The 17,048-nt window shown below is 32.1% G+C and overlaps 1 protein-coding gene across 1 annotated transcript in view; it reads right to left on the minus strand.

Annotated features, from left to right (window-relative positions):
- LOC127737711 (uncharacterized) overlaps positions 1-16,868 on the minus strand; it is a 95,846-nt gene extending 78,978 nt beyond the window's left edge. Inside the window, exon 1 of the mRNA XM_052248561.1 lies at positions 16,606-16,868. Within this exon, the coding sequence (XP_052104521.1) occupies positions 16,606-16,672 (67 nt within the window). The 5' untranslated portion in view covers positions 16,673-16,868. The remainder of the gene's footprint in view (positions 1-16,605) is intronic.
- Between the last annotated feature and the right edge of the window lie 180 nt (positions 16,869-17,048).

Below are 17,048 nucleotides of genomic sequence, written 5' to 3' on the forward strand. Positions count from 1 at the left end.
CAATATTATACTGCATTGTGCAACACACTGTACAAATGGATTTCACACTCCTGACTTTGTATAGGCATTTTAAAAAGAATTAAGTTGAATTACCAAGGTTTTACGTAGAAATGACGCAGCTGTGTCAGTTGTTTATGATTTGTAAAGTTGCGATGCCAACGATGACCGATATATATATATATATATAGATAGATATAGAATGTCTGAATAATAGCCAACGATAAATCTTACGGGGCGATGGATCATATAATTATGATACAGTACACTACAAAATATAATATATAATAAGCAAGTCTAAAAGGGTATCACATCACCAAAAAAGTAAAATCATAAACAGTTGTTAAATATTTCGGATAACTAATATTCTTTATCAGTAAGATGTCAAATGGTTCTTATCTTGACATGTGGTAGTCACACTGTATAGTAATCTTGATCGTTTTACAAATAATCACGATTCAATACGCTGGTAAATATTTTCAGTATTGATGGTTGGGAGGAGGAATAAATTTCTTAAAACTATAAGAGTCCTGTACTGAAGCCTGAGATACTGGAAACAAGTGATGGTAGGGACTATTGTTTCCAGTAACTCAGGCTTCAGTACAGGACTCTGAATATTTAACAATTGTTCATGATTTTATTTTATTTTTTGGTGATGTTGTACCCTTTTAGACTTGCTTATTATATAGATATAGATATAATGTATATATCCGACAAGAAGATACATGAATTTATTGGCTTTCAATTCGAGATCGCATGTAGACATTCTATCATTCAACATAAAAGATGCCACCCATAGTCTGAAAAAATGGAATCCATATACCACCTCCGATCCAAGGCTGTTCTTGTTTTCTCTGACGCAACGTATCTCTTGACCAACATCTTTCGTGTAAACAGTCAAAACATTTGATCAATATCATGATGTCTAGCAGCTTATGTCTCTTGTATATTGTGAAAGGAAAAGATGGTTACATTCGATGCCAATATCTTAAAAGGCAAATTAAAAAAGCATCTCCTTTTCTTTGCCGCACAGCCCTATGTTTTGACCTTTGAAAAAAATAGAAGTGCAGATGAACTTTCCATTCTAGGATATAATTTTTTACGAAGCTTCATAGTAAAAGTGGTACAGTTTTAGCCGTAAAAGAAGTTCCTATGGGAAATTGCATTGTCTATATTTACAGAGTGCAACCTATAAAAGAGGGACGAAAGATACCAGAGGGACAGTCAAACTCATAGATCGAAAATAAACTGACAACGCCATGGCCAAAAATAAAAAGACAAACAGACAAATTATAGTACAGATGACACAACATAGAAAACCAAAGACTAAGCAACACGAACCCCACCAAAAACTGGGGGTGATCTCAGGTGCTCCGGAAGGGTAAGCAGATTCTGCTCCACATGTGGCACCCGTCGTGTTGCTTATGTTATTACAAATTCGGTAAATAGTCTAATTCAGTAAGTCACATAGGTGAAAAGGGAGGGTATTGTAGTTACGACATAAGGAACATATACGATATCATCTGTGAAACGGTTATTCCATAACGGTCAACCAACTCGTGATGGCGTCCGTAAAATTTACGAAGAGATGACTTCAATTTCACCATTTGGAACTCTTGGTTTAATAGCTTCCTTGTGAGCAGCAATCCTCTATCAAGGAAATCATGATATGAAACACAAGCCCGGGAATATCGTATCAATTGGGAGATATATACTCCGTATGCAGGCGCTGTTGGAATGTTGCTACATAGAAATGGAAAGTTCACAATTGGGAAGCTGAAATCATCTCTTTTGTCATAAAGTTTTGTTTTCAACCGACCCTCATTGTCAATTTCTAGATGTAAGTCAAGATATGAGGCAGACTTAACTGTATCTGTAGTATCCTTTATTTCTAGTTCGATGGGATAGATTCGTTCAACATAGTCACCAAATTTTGTATTATTTAGTGAGAGAACATCATCTATATAGCGGAACATAGAGTTAAAGGATATTGTTAACTTCTTATCTTTCTTCCTAAGAAGTTCCGGTATGAAGTCAGCCTCATAATAATAACGAAACAAGTCGGCAAGAAGAGGGGCACTATTGGTTCCCATTGGAATTCCGACAGTCTGTTGAAAAAATTGCACTTACCAAAAATCTGATCTAAAATCACATATTTTGACATTATCACACTCTTGACGAATAGAAACATGTCAAAATATTTGTATTTCAAGCAGATAAACACCAATATATTTCGTCCTAAACACCGTACTATAACGGTTTTTTTTTAATAATGACAGCATGACAAAATGATCCTAATAAAGTCGCGGCGACTTAATCAACATACAGTATTTAGTGCTTAAACATCAAAAATATCAGAATTGATTGAATTATTTCCGTACTCCATGTATACCTCACAACAAAATTATTTTTATTTACCTGTGTACGTAGTTTTATTTGGCGGCATTTTGTCCAAGGTTATGGTTGTCTTTCTGATATTGTTAACATCTAACCCCCTTGTTTTATTAATTTTGTATTTACATTGTGTCATAGATCAAATTTATGCGTTCAGTGTATGTTCACTTGTTTTTGTTAATATGTCTTTTGATTGAGTTAAGCCATTTCAATTGATATTTTATAGTGTGTCTTTCTATGTTGTGATGTTACACTATTGTTTCAAGTAGGGTGAAGGTGCCTATTAAAACGTTTAAACCCACTGCATTTGCTTGCACCTGTCCTAAGTCAGGAACCTGATGTTCAGTGGTTGTCGTTTGTTGATGTGGTTCATAAATGTTTCTCGTTTCTCGTTTTTTATATAGATTAGACCGTTGGTTTTCCTGTTTGAATGGTTTTACACTAGTCATTTTTGGGGCCCTTTATAGCTTGCTGTTCGGTGTGAGCCAAGGCTCAGTGTTGAAGGCCGTACTTTGACCTATAATGGTTTACTTTTACAAATTGTGACTTGGATGGAGAGTTGTCTTATTGGCACTCATAACACATCTTCTTATATCTAAGAATATAATAGGAAAAGAGTGACATTTGTGCCCATCTTACACTCGACTTTTGATAAACTGTTACAAGTAATCCGCGAACATTAAAAAGAAATTTAAACACAACATAGATCTTGTATGAGCAGTACTGACTTAAGGTAGACGCAAGATTTATATTGATATGTTTTATTTGTCTTTTTAACCAGGCTCCTCATTACCAGGTTTCATTGTTGATATATCGTACTTATGTTTAGTAAGAACAGGATTCCAGTATTTTCTACATGACACATGTACATAATTCATGAAAAGCTGTATGGAATTAATTCGGAAACAGAAAAAAAAACTCATCAAAGATGTCGTACTAATAACTTATTATGCCAAACGCTCGTTTCGACTACAAAACATACATAAGTGTTGATTGAATAGAAAATTTTGGAAGGCCAAGTCATACATAAAATGAAGGGCATTGCAAGCTTATATTTCTGAAAAGTTGCACCGAACACAGCTAAGGCCACAAATGCCTGAGGTAGAAAAACGTTAGTGTTTGAAATAATTCAAAAAATTAAAAAAAACAGAAAATTTACAGAATTTGACCATATCTGTGATATTTCATTTCAACACAAACTATATACTATTGGATACTATTGGACTGGGAATCCCTCGTGGACTGAAAAGTCCAGCAGCAGTGACATCGATCCATTAGTTGTAAAAGCTCATCAAAGATACCAGGTTTATATGTTTAACACAAGATGCGTGTTCCAAGTTAAATAGTCGAATAAAAATGTTTGGGGGCCAAATGAAACACAAATTTGAAGATCATTGACAACTAAAACTTATGAAAAGTTGTGCAATATACGGCTAAAAACTTGGGCGTAAAGAGACTTAGTGTTTCAAAAAATTAAAACTAAAAATTTTAAGAAAAATACCATATCAATGATATTTCATGTCAACACAAATGCTAACGATAGCTTCTGGGACGAAACGTCCACCAGCAAAGACATCGATACATTACATTTGTAGTTTTAAAAGCTCATCAAAGATACCACCATCATCAAGATGCGTGTTTCAATAGAGAATATATTTGTAAATCCTTCACAATTGCACCTTTTCTTCCCGTGGTTTACCTGCAAACGGTTTATATCTAATTATGTTATTCGGAAAGTGCAATTTGGCAATTAATATTTTTATCGTTTATGCCTAAGGCGGTAATATTTTTATCTCTACCAACATTGATGCAAGTATTACTCACATGTATTAAAGAAATCTGCATAATTGACTTCTGTTTTGGATAAAGGTGGCAAAACACAAGTAGGAATTGAAATTAAAATTAATCCCTAGGATTTTCAAATATTCCATTTTTTCTAGAAAATAAAGCTTGCCTGTCAGTGAAATGCATCCTACTTGCACTGATTTATAAACACTAAATAGCCAACAATTACAATTTAATATCAAAGAACTACTACTAACTATGTATTTCAAATAACCACGCCAACTGACCGTGTATTATAAATAAAACACGCTCACTCACCTTATATTTAATATACATAGTTTCCATGTGTTCGTTTTTACCATTGATATATAAGAGGTAAGATAAACATGCATGTTTTCAGTACATTCGATATATTTGATTTTAAATAATAATTGTTCTGAAAAAATTGTTTCTATTGTGTGCATTCGTTTCAGTATTCTGCATTTATTTTTGGTACCGAGCTTTGGTCCAAAGTAGAACGAATAATACACCGTTAAAAATAAGTTAACCGATCTGTATGTTCTTTTAAATTCATTTTTCATTCTTATTCTCCGACAAAAATACTTGTATTGCACACTTATTTTAGTATTTTGAAAATTCATCGGGACAAAATGCAAAACACGCCACTGCTACCTTGATATGAACAAATTTTCTACAGTTCCTACTTTTAGTCGAAATCTAAAACTTTTTTATTTTTGTGTCGTTTCTTATTTATGTATGTTTAGAATCTACAAATGTCCCGTGCAAATTTAAAATGCAAACTATAGAGGCGGAAGCTATACAATGGGATATTCAAACTCCTAAGTTGAAGATAAACAGACAACGACTTGGAAATTAATTAAATGCTAGTTTATAGCACTTAAATGTTACATTTTATATGTATCATTAGCATTTTATTCTACAACAATTTTTAAATCAGCCTAAGTAGAGTATGTTGCTTCGTTATGTGATACGTTTGGGGTCATCCAATGCCATGACTGCTGTTGATAGGAATAGTGCATTTTAAAATTCGGTTAAGTTGCAGTAAAGATCAACGAAAAGACAAGACCGTGATAATTGTAATTGAGAAACAAAAATGTCCTGTTAACTTTTTTCATTTTTTATCTTTGTAAAGTTTCCTTGCTAAAGTTTCGATTTTCTTTTCAAAAGGCCGCCGCTGTTGTATCTTTGTATTTGCATTTTACGTCAATAAACGTTTTTTGCTGCTTTCCAAGAGCAGTCCTGGATCATTCATCATCGCCAAAAATTTATGTTATCAAAATTACCTTGATTATTTGCTATCGGTTCTGTGTTAGTAATTTGCCTGATTTTTTGTTTGACAATCATAATTGGCCAATCGTTATTATTAATGATTCCTCTCAAGAAATATATCGACAGTTATCCCTAAAATATACGTAGAAGAGCTAATTTTGATATAGCGTGCTGCGAATTATGGAATAAATATCACAATAATTCACTTTTAAAATTGATCACAATAGTGATTTATTAAATATTGGCAAATATGCCATCAGAAAATAAAATCGTTCTTGATAAAGTAATGTTTAAATTTCCTTTTTTATTTTTAATTCACAGTTGGCGAAAAATGAAAGAAAATAAATAATGTCCTGGAAATAGTAACAACATTAATTTTGTCATTATTATAATCTATTAGAGTTCTGTTTTCATAATTACTTTGGTCATTGCACAAGACCTTTGCATGAATTTACTCTATCAAATATACATAAACATAGAATTACAACAGCAAACACTGATCGACATAAAAATAAAGAGGATTGGGCACTCCAAAATTTGTCTTTGTTTTGTTATGTCACAATTTTACTAAATATTTTCGTCTTTTGTGACTGTATACAGTGGGAAATTTAGTGACAAAATATTACCTCCCCTTTAAACACTGAAAACTAGTTCTTTGAATATTTGTCCCATTTTATCAAGGGAACTATCAATTATAAATTCACGAGAAAACGTTCTGGTAAATTGTAAAAATAGAAATAAGTGGAAATAAAAACAAAACTTCCATTCAATGTTATCATTTCCTTCCTTAAATAGAAAACGACGAGTACAGCAGGCTAATGGAGCTTGATGTAAAACTGTTTAAAATGTTGCTATGCGAATAAATTCCTGGAGTATCAACTTAAATTTATTTTTTTACTAGCTGTATACCTCTCTGGAACATGCTAATTATCCGTATATATATGCAGCTAGATCAAAGAAAGTCGGGGGGAAATCCCGAAGGAACCGATTGATATGCAGCAAAGATTAACACTTTTGAGATTGGGTTACTATGCAAATTAAAACGCACCTTATCCCGATGTAAACATTGAATGTGAATAGATCGATAAGACCGCAAATACATGTACAAAAATCGAGACGACTTTTTCTTAAAATTGTATAAAAAATAGTAAAAAGATGCCTACTTTATGAAAATATTTGTCTAATTTTTTAAGCACCGACAGACTTATTTAGTTTATATAGTTATATTCACCAAAAGACAATTTTCCTATATTTAAATTTCCATGCGACAAGAGCAGAACGGTGTACTCGAAAACTTAGATGTGAAAAATAAGTATAAAAATGGAAATTGTAACATGCTAAGGACTTTGTGGAACACTCCGGAAATTGATGACACTAAAGATCTTTAGATTTTGTATGTACATGATTGTTTCCAATTTCTTTTATCAATATGCAGCAAAGATTAACATTTTGTTGATTTCAGTTTCACAAACTTCTTATACAATTATCTCGATAAATTTTTAACATAAAACATCGTGTATTTGAATTTATATTTCTAATAACAAAGTTTAACAAGTAATTTCTTTTAAATGTACAATTGTTATTTAGAAATAACTTTTGATCAGTATCGTCACCGGCATTGCTTTATTGTTGATTTTCTCGACTCTATCATAAGAAGAGTGGAACTTTCTTTTGTTTTTGTTTTTTCACTAGATTTCCCACTGTATAACCAACAGGAATGAAATATTTTGTTTATAAAAAATATTTATTGAATTTCATTTCACATAAATTCTTTGTTTTAAATTCATTTGAGATTAAGGCTAATTCTAAACAAAACCGTTTTCTTTTACGAAAATATAAAACATATACCAAATTTCAACAACAATTGGTAAAACTGAAAATAATATTTATTTTGTCGATATCCGATATATTTGGAATATTTTTTGGAGCAAGTTATAATAGATAAAAATTTATAAGATATGTATTGACATTAATGTTTAAGAGATTGTTTATGCTAAATCTGGCTATATCAACTATAGCTAGAATAATGGAATAATACTTTCATAAACATAAACATTATTGGAAATTGGAACTGATGAACACACTAAGAGAAATGAAAAGTAAAGGAAAAAAACACATACAAATAGGGTAGCTTAGTGTTGATACCTATTTCACATGGTAACGAAACAGAGAGAATACATTAATAGTAATACTGTTATACTAAAACAAAAGGGAAATATGTAGCCATATCATCAAAATTAACACTGAAAACGTCGATAAATATGTCAATAAAAAAAACTCCAGTTATAAGGCCCAAACTTCAGCTGAAAATTTTCAAATCTCCACTTGTGACTTGACAACTCTGCCACATGTATGTTATGTTGACTTTTTTATTTTACTAAGGTTAATCATTTCTTCATTATTTACTATGTAAGTGATATACCTATTTAGATATATAAAAAAAAATAAAGTATATGCATAGACGTGAGATACCTCAAGCATTTTAGAGAAATACCTAGTGTTGTCATTTTAGCGGTATTTTTAACATTGCCATATAAGCGGAAGGTTTGGCTAGCAATAAAACCAGGTTCATGACACCATTTTTCTTAAAATGTCCTGTACCAAGTCAGGAATATGACAGTTATTATCAGACATTCAGTTTCTGTGTATGTTGGCGTTTGCTTTTGTTGTAGTTCAGTGTTTCTGTTGTTCCGTTGTTTTCCTCTTAGAGTTGATGTGTTTCCCTCGGTTTTAGTTTGTTACCTAGATTTGTTTTTGCTTAATCGAATTATGACTATTAAACAGCGGTATACTACTGTTGCCTTTATTTAGAGAAAATTAAAATGCACCAAATCATTTAAAAATTGGTCATAGTGTTGCCATTCGTGAGTAAAACTATATCTATATGTATGACTGTCACTTTTTTGGATATACCTGGATTTTTTAAGGAACGCTCAAAACCAAAACATTTGACAGCTAAGGATGTTTAAGTGCTTGAAAAATAGGAGCTCTTTGATCAAAAAGGATAAATAATAAGCCAAATCCATCTAAGAACAATTTGACTGAGAAAATTATATCCGTAGTTTCTTAATAAGTTCTAAAATTTTTAACGAAAAAACTTGTTAAAAAAGGTACTTTATAAGCCATGTCAGCACTGACTACTAAAATTATGATACCCTTGCGGAGTAACCGTCCACCAGCAGAGACATCTAACCATTTCTAGGAAATGAAATTAATGCTTCAAATATGTTTTGAGTTCAATCAATTTTTTATTTCACCAATAAATAGGTTGATCTACCTTCAGGAAAACACCAATTCTAATTTTCTGCATTATAACCGTTATTGATCGCCGTATTGTCAATATATTTCAACAAAAGACTTCTTCAACGTGCGAGAAGTCATTTCTAAACGACTACATAACCCTTTATTCATTACATAGTTGTTATAAATTATTTCTTTTACATTTTTTATACGAAATGGAAGTAAAATGGATTTTTTTATATGTTAGGGTTTTTTTTTTTTTTTTTTAGATTTGTTACTAACAATGATAAGTCATTTATATTGTTAAGCTTTAGATTCAATATTTATAACTTATCATTGTAAGTATCAAAAAATATTTAAGCTGATAAAGAAATTGGCATATTTTAGAAATGCGATATGCGAATATCCACAATATTCATACATTCATTCAAATAAGAATCAATTGATTTTTATAAAATTTCTTTCGTTTATACCAATGGTGTGATAATAGTTTCGATAGTTGTAATAGAGTCTTTAATAAGAGAGAGGTAAAATAAACTGACGACACTATTTCCGACTTATTCTCGATGAAAACATTTTATAATCTCAAAGGAACAATATGTTTATGTAGATCGTATCTTAGTTTATGGTTAAAACAAAATTTAAGGGAATCACATGTACTCCAAAAGGAGCAAGACCGGATGTGGCACAGTGTTAGCGTATTCCGCTATGTATGCATCACATTCAATGCAAATATACACTCAGTTAAAATGTTACAATCAGAAATAGGACACAGTTTTTTACAGATCAGACGATAATCCTGGTATCAAAATATATAAGACAGCGAAAACATGTCGCTTTTTAGTCGAGACACAGTCACATTGGTTCGGTCAATAATTCATTATGGTGTTTATTTTAATCCTAATGCTTAATAACTCTGTTGGAGCGGTTTTGTGTCAGGAGCTCAGTCCCTTTAAATAGTCTGTATATCGTGTACACGCACAAGCGCAGCGTATTAATTAAGATATGTAAACGCCATACGATTTAGCAGACAATGTGTTATTGCTGACAAATGGAAGGTTGACTTTTGGAAAAGATAAAATCAACAGGTTTTACATAGTTTCTTATTAAGAGTTCGTCCATCTGTCAATAGATTAAAAGATCAAATTATGAAGTAGACCTTTTTTTCTGTAGTATCCTAAATCTCACTTTCACTAGGATATGTGAGCTGCCACCAATCACCGAAATGTGGATATTTAAGTGACAGAACATCATCAATATACCTGGAAGTTAAATTAGAGAACTTTAGAGACGCTTATTCGTTTTCTTTTTTGATATGATTCTGTATGAATTCTTCTTCATTTGAAATTGGAATACAAACTGTCTGTTGTAATATCAATCCACCATTATCCAGTGTTAGGGGAGGAGTACTCTTAAACATGCAACCCTGGCACATTTAAATGGTGCTTTCCCGAGTTAGGAGCATGTAATTCGGTGGGTGTCGTTGGTTGTAGTCATGTTTTTTAATCCTCTAGTGTTTTAAGCATCAATCAGGTCGTTGGATTTTTCTTTTGAATTGATGCTCATTTGGTGAAGCCGGGACCTTTTAAAGCTTTCTATGCGGTATGGATTTGCACATTGTAACAGTGACCTATATCTGTTTGCATATAGCCTTTTGGTCTGTGATGGAGAATATAAAACAGTTTTCAATAACTTAAAATTGTAATGATTGTGATTGGAGATTTTGAAGTAGATCTTGAAAAATGTTTAGATTTAATTTTTTTTAGAACCATAACTATTATACGTTTAACCTTGATCTATTTTGATGTGCAGCAAAGGTCATTTTTGGTTTTGATGGATGTATTTTGCTTCCCAAAATTTTGGTCTCGAGTGTACATTTTACCTGATGATACATCAGAAACACTTGTCATCTGCATTGAAATCAGATCAGAATGGGAAACAATTCTTATTTTATTTAAACATATTTTTCAAATGACATTAAATAAATGTATTTTTAAACGGTATTCTATTTGCAAACAGCAATTAGACGATATCTGATCGTAAGTTTCTAAAAAATAATTCAATACAAAATAAACATTCGTACAGATGTTAAATGTCGACTTCAAAAATACAAATGAACTGTTTTTGTCTGTCCAACTGAAGATATCAATAACGCAGCTATGATCATTGCATACACATTCTTAATTTAAATTTGTTAATTTTTTGTCAAATGAATGAATAGTCGATATCACTAATATTCTAAAAACTTTGTATATAAATTAATGAGACAGAAATAAATGAAAATTGTGATTTTGAATAAAAAAAGAAGAAGAATCAAATCAAATCATCAAAATTATTTTTTGAACTTGTGGAAATGAAAATTAAAAGCTTGTGAAAGTTAGTCGTGCTCTCAGCTGACTCAAAAATTGACTGAAGCACAAATGGCAACTTTAATTCAATCATTATTGAACACATCAACAGTCAATAGTTGAGTGCAAGAAAATTAGAATCCATACGCGATGATCAACGATAGTTTGTGTGTGTGTGTGTGTTTTTTTTGTTTTTTTTTGTGTATATACAGAGTGAAGTATCACACCACGTCTAGTAATTCATTGACTGCCGTTTGTTGAATTCTACTATGTTTGTTCTTCGTTTGTGGTTTTTATCATAAACAAGGCTGTTATAGTTTATCTTTGAATTGATTCACATTTTATCATGCTTAGGCCTCTTATAGCATACTAAACGGTCTGGGTTTTGCTCATTATTGAAGGTCGTAAGTTGACCTATAGTTGCTAACATCCACTTCATTTGGTCTTTAGTGCAAAGCTGTCTCATATTCAATCGAACTACATCTATTTATATTTATATAAAATCAATATTTAGAATTCAGACTAACCACTTCAACTTCCGCCATTAAATATGATTGTTATATTTTAGCAAAGCCATCAACATTCAGGTCTTTTGTCGTAACGTTACTTCATTATTGTTTGCTCTTTTCCGTTTTGAAAATCTGCATAATTCAATATGGATATAGTGCATGGTTGACTTTCACTACTTTTTTTACTTTTAACCGTATTACATATCCCTAAGATAAACAATAAATCTGAATGTTTGCAATAAAATGACTTTCTTCATTATTTTATAAAAACTTATCAGAAGGTATACATATATTATTTTTGGTGATCTAAGTTTTGTAATATCACATGTTTGGTTGAAGTCAGTCTTCATGGAATAAAATAAAGACAACTTTCCATTCGACACAGATCGTAAGTTATCATCGATACGAGGTCTTAATCATTTTACATTGATTAAGACATTCGAATTGAAATATGCTATCGTAGAACAGTATTCTATTGGTATAAAACCGTGCAATAGACAACGCAAAAGTTAGTAATGCGTATCAGTCTAATCAATGTCATTACATTAGAAAAATTCAACTTACTCAAGAATATTTTGATTTTTATTTGAATACAATTCCTTTATTTCTTGGTCATTAACATATTCATTTTGCATCTTTTTTAAAGATTACTCAGGAACTGAATTATGCAAATATTGATTGTTAGCTTATATAGATAAGAATCTTTAATTAGCATTAGAAATACTTGATTATCTACCATGGGAATTATTACCACACATGGTACAATCATCAATAAGTGCTGTAGAACTTTTTAATTTAAACTATTTTTTTCAATTAGATAGTTATATATGTGCTAACTTGAACGTGAGATGTAAATCTTGACTTACTTTAATGATACGCACCAGTATTTGGATCACTTCGTTCAGCATAAAATTGTATTCAATCAGCATTCGTGTTATACTTTAAAATATGCTATTGCAGAAATTAGCCAATGAACTAGCATACATTTTTTGTTTAGGGGCCAGCTGAAACCCGCCTCCTGGTGTGGGATTTTCTTGCTGTGTTGAAGACCCTATGTTGGCCTTGGGCTGTTTTCTGCTATCTGGTCGGGTTGTTGTCTCTTTGACACATTCCCCGTTTCCATTCTCAATTTTATGTAATATACAATTATCCGGTAAAATTCGACATGATCGTTAACTTGGCGTATCTCTTTTGGTAATTAATCATTAACAATTGTGTATGCATGTATGTGTGTATATATGTGTGTGTTTATTTGAAGTACTTCTTTTATGTAATCTATTCTCATTGTGTTCAAATGTTATGCAAATGGAAAAAGAAAGGAACGTAAAACTTGTAGCCTTTTTTAATGGCTGTTGTATATGATGTCACTATATTTTACAACAACACGCTGTAGTCAAGAATACGAAATCTCTCGAAAGAGGTTGTAGATAAGGGTGTTATCAAATAGGATCCTTGAGAAAAAAGTCATTCTCTCTGTTTAATCGAAACTATATATATTCGATGTATGAATACTTGCTACATTTATGGTAGTTTTTACTTGTAAAAATATTTCATTATTCTACACTACGTTTTGTCAATTATAAACTTTTATGACTCTCAAGATAAAAAAAAGCAAACGTCTTCTTCTTTTCGTCAAAGGATGCTTAATGTTTTATACAATTCATAGTTATTTCTTTTGTCGCCTTTTTGTATCGGCGATATTAAAATAAACTGTTTGCATAGAGATGTTTCTGGTCTATGTTATGCTCGTCCTTATTTAGAGAATGTGGCGGTATTGACATATCTTAAGTTGTTTCATAAATTCGGAATATTAACAGCTTGACCTGTTGTATGGATCTGTATATTGTTGAAGGCTGAATGTTGCTCTCAAGATGTCTTTTTGGTTATTTTTCGTTGGGTTGCTATCTCATTCAAGTATACCCCATATCCCATTTTGCCAAACGTTTCATTAGTTCCTCGTGTCGAGAGAGTTCTGCGTTTTTTTCCCATGCAGAAATTTTTTGGGGAGTCCTTCGATGACCAGTTGTAAGGCAAATTATCCTTTTCAGTGGCAGTAGCAATTACCCACCTTTCAACCCGGTCAATTCACTTTTCAATCATTATCTCCTAAATATGCATTTTGCATCTTTTACTAGACGTTGCGCAAACAAAAATCAATCATTTTCGTTATATATTTTCTTGACGCGTGTTACATTTTCATTTACTAAGAGTTGTTTTTTGACTCCCTGAAAATCTCTTCAGTGCTATGATATTAATACTTTAAATGATACATTTTATTTCCTGTTTATGATTTTATAATGTACCAAAACTAAGTTGCAACTCCCTTATGAGAAATGAAATCTGACAATTTACTGCAAACAAGTGCAAACAAAAAGATACCAAAGGAACATTCAAACTCTTAAGTCGAAAACAAACTGACAAAGCCATGGCAAAAAAAAACCACAAATGACGGAAAGACAAACACCAGCACACAAAACACAACATGAAAAACTAAAGACAGAGCAACACGAACCCAACCAAAAACCCGGGAGTAATCTTAGGTGCTCCGTCAGATCCTGCTCCACATGTGGCACCCATCGTGTTGCTCATGTAAGTACAAAGCCGTTGATAAGTCTAATAGGAAGGTCTTATTCGAGGAAAAAATGACGGAACTGTGGTTACAACAATTGGAACATATCCATCGTCATCTGTTAAACAGATATTCCAAAACTGTCTACCAACTCGTGATGGCGTCCGTAAAATTTTCAAAGGATTTATTTCAACTTCACCATTTGGAACTCTTGGTTCAATAGCTTCCTTGTAAGCAGGAAATGCAAGCTCAAGAATATCGTATCTACTTGGAAATATATATACTTCATGTGCAGGTGCTGCTGGAATGTTGCTACATATAAATGGAAAGTTCACAATTGGGATACTAAAATCATCAATTTTGTCGTAAAGGTTTGTTCTCGACCGACCCTTATTGTCGATTTCTAGAAGCAAGTCAAGATACGAATCAGACTAAATTGTATCTGTTGTATCCCTTATTGTAAGTTCAATGGCACAGATGCGTTCAACATAGTCACCAAACATTGAATTGTTAAGTGAGAGGACATTATCTATATAGCGTATTGTGAAGTTAAAGGAAATTGCTAGCTTCTTTTTATTCTTCCTAAGAAGTTCCTGTATGAAGTCAGCCCCATATGAATAAAGAAACAAGTTGGCAAGAACAACAAGAAGAGGAACACAGTTGATTCCCATGGAAATATCGTTTGTTGGAAATGACATCCTCCAAACGTAACAAATATGTTGTCAATCAAGAAATCAAACATATTGATAATGTCAGTTTCAGAGAATTTCTTTGAATCAGAGTGATTCTTTTACAAAGTACGACTCATCCCTCCCTAAGACAAGATACTACAATATCTACGTTGGCTATTTTTTTATGAAACAAAGCAGGACCAATTCTTTCATTTGTCTTTTAGTTTGGAATTGGGAACACTTGTGTAAAGGGTGGAAAAGTCAAATATTTTAATACTGTTGCAAGAGGAAAGAGACTTAGATTGTAACAGATCTTTCGAATTTTTAAGTATCCACATCTGATTCACGCCGCCCATAGAGATGGTAGTTTCACAATAACTTCGAAGCGCGGCTTTGATTGCTGATAAAAAAAATAATGTTAATGGTATAACAGGGGCGGATTCAGGCGGGAGCGTGGTGGGCGTGCGCCCACCCCCCCCCCCCCCCCTAAAATTTGCAAAGCATGGGTTGTCCTCAGCTTAATAAAGAATATTTCGATAATTTTACCTCAAAAAATTTAAGTTTGCGCCGCCCCCCCCCTAACCTAAAATCCTGCATCCGCCCCTGTTTAGAAAGAGCACTTGGAAGATCCAGCAATATAACGTTGTTTTAAATGACACTTATGTAATTTAGGTATCCAATACAGTGAAGAAAGATCCAGTTCTTCGCTTTCGTTAAAATTCCAAAGCAACATATAACAGACCTATGATTACCTCCTTGGTAAGTGTCATGAGGGTATATTTTGTGTGCATATCATACCTGCAGAGGAGATGAGACAACGTGACATCATCAAGGAAAGGTAATATTTATCTTTAAGACGAACAATTCGTCCCTTTTGTCATTATTTTCGCTTTGACTAATTCCGTAGGAAATTCTAAAATATATCTTTCAAAAAGGACAACAATCACTTATAATAATTGATTTTGTCAAGAGTATGATCAGGTAGACAAAATTGGTTCTATATTTATCAAAAACGCAAGAATTCTTAAAAAGAATGTGTCGTTTAGATATTTGCATGAAATGTCAACAATATCTATCAATTAATGTCGACTTGGGTTTTTGTTACGTTGTGTCATTAACTGCCATTCATAATTGTGTAAAGGAACAAGACAAACACAATTCCCAAGTTGCGATCAAAATACAAATCACTTGCATATATGTTCAATACCCATATTTCTTGCTTTAATCTTTTCTTTTTATGTCCAGCAAAGAAATCGTAACGATTACAATATGTATAATCACCTCTATGTTTTAAGACTATTTCGTTTAATAAGAAATTATTTGTTTTATAATATTATGTGGTATGTAAATTATTATCTTAATACAATCTGTACCAAATGCTAGTCACAAAAGAAGCAAGTGTCTAGCAATACCAGTCCTGATAGCCATTGTCCACATACTGTAATACATTCTTTGATACGCAGCACGGAATGAACTTGATCTTGTAAAAGTTTTAAAAAAAACATTAAAATAATTACGTAGTCGTATTAGTCTTTTAGTTGTATTTCTTTAGATCAACTTCATAACGTTTGACTCGTACGTATCGTATGAAAATTAGAAAATGTAAAAAGATAAGAAAAATTAGGGATCACAAAAACAAAACAAACACGCCTCAGCAGAACAGTATAAACCTGCACGCCTGAAGGTTAGCAATATTTACCAATTTAAAAATAGTATGAATATCTACTGAATGTCATCTCAATCAAAATATTTAAATCATAAGTAATGACAAAGAAATTATGAAATTAACTAATTTGACTTACCCCCTGCCGACAAGAATACTGCTTTGCAGAATATGAGTAAAATGAGAACGGTTCCAGAATCATTCATAGTCACGTAATAACACTTTGTCTATATATTATTTTGAATTTCTGGTATTAAATATTACAACTGTTACGGCTCGGGTAACTCCTATGGTCAAAGGTAAGAACAAATTGTCTTTAACTCAGATTTTAAATGTTCATCAGTAAGATACGTGGTATTAATCATTTATCATTGATTACCGGTAGACTGTTCCATCTCGGGTTTGAAAGCTTCTATTGCATTCTGTGTGTACATGTTAAAGTTTTAATAAATAAATAATTGGTAAGGCCAATCAACCGAATCAATATGTTTAAAAAACAGACTGGCAAACATTTCATTAAATTGTACTTTTATCATAAATGTCATATATCTACAGTTTAGTATCCTGGTCATTCACATCTTC

The sequence above is a fragment of the Mytilus californianus genome, unplaced genomic scaffold (assembly GCF_021869535.1).
Source record: "Mytilus californianus isolate M0D057914Y unplaced genomic scaffold, xbMytCali1.0.p SCAF_4, whole genome shotgun sequence".
In the NCBI taxonomy this organism is placed as follows: domain Eukaryota; kingdom Metazoa; phylum Mollusca; class Bivalvia; order Mytilida; family Mytilidae; genus Mytilus; species Mytilus californianus.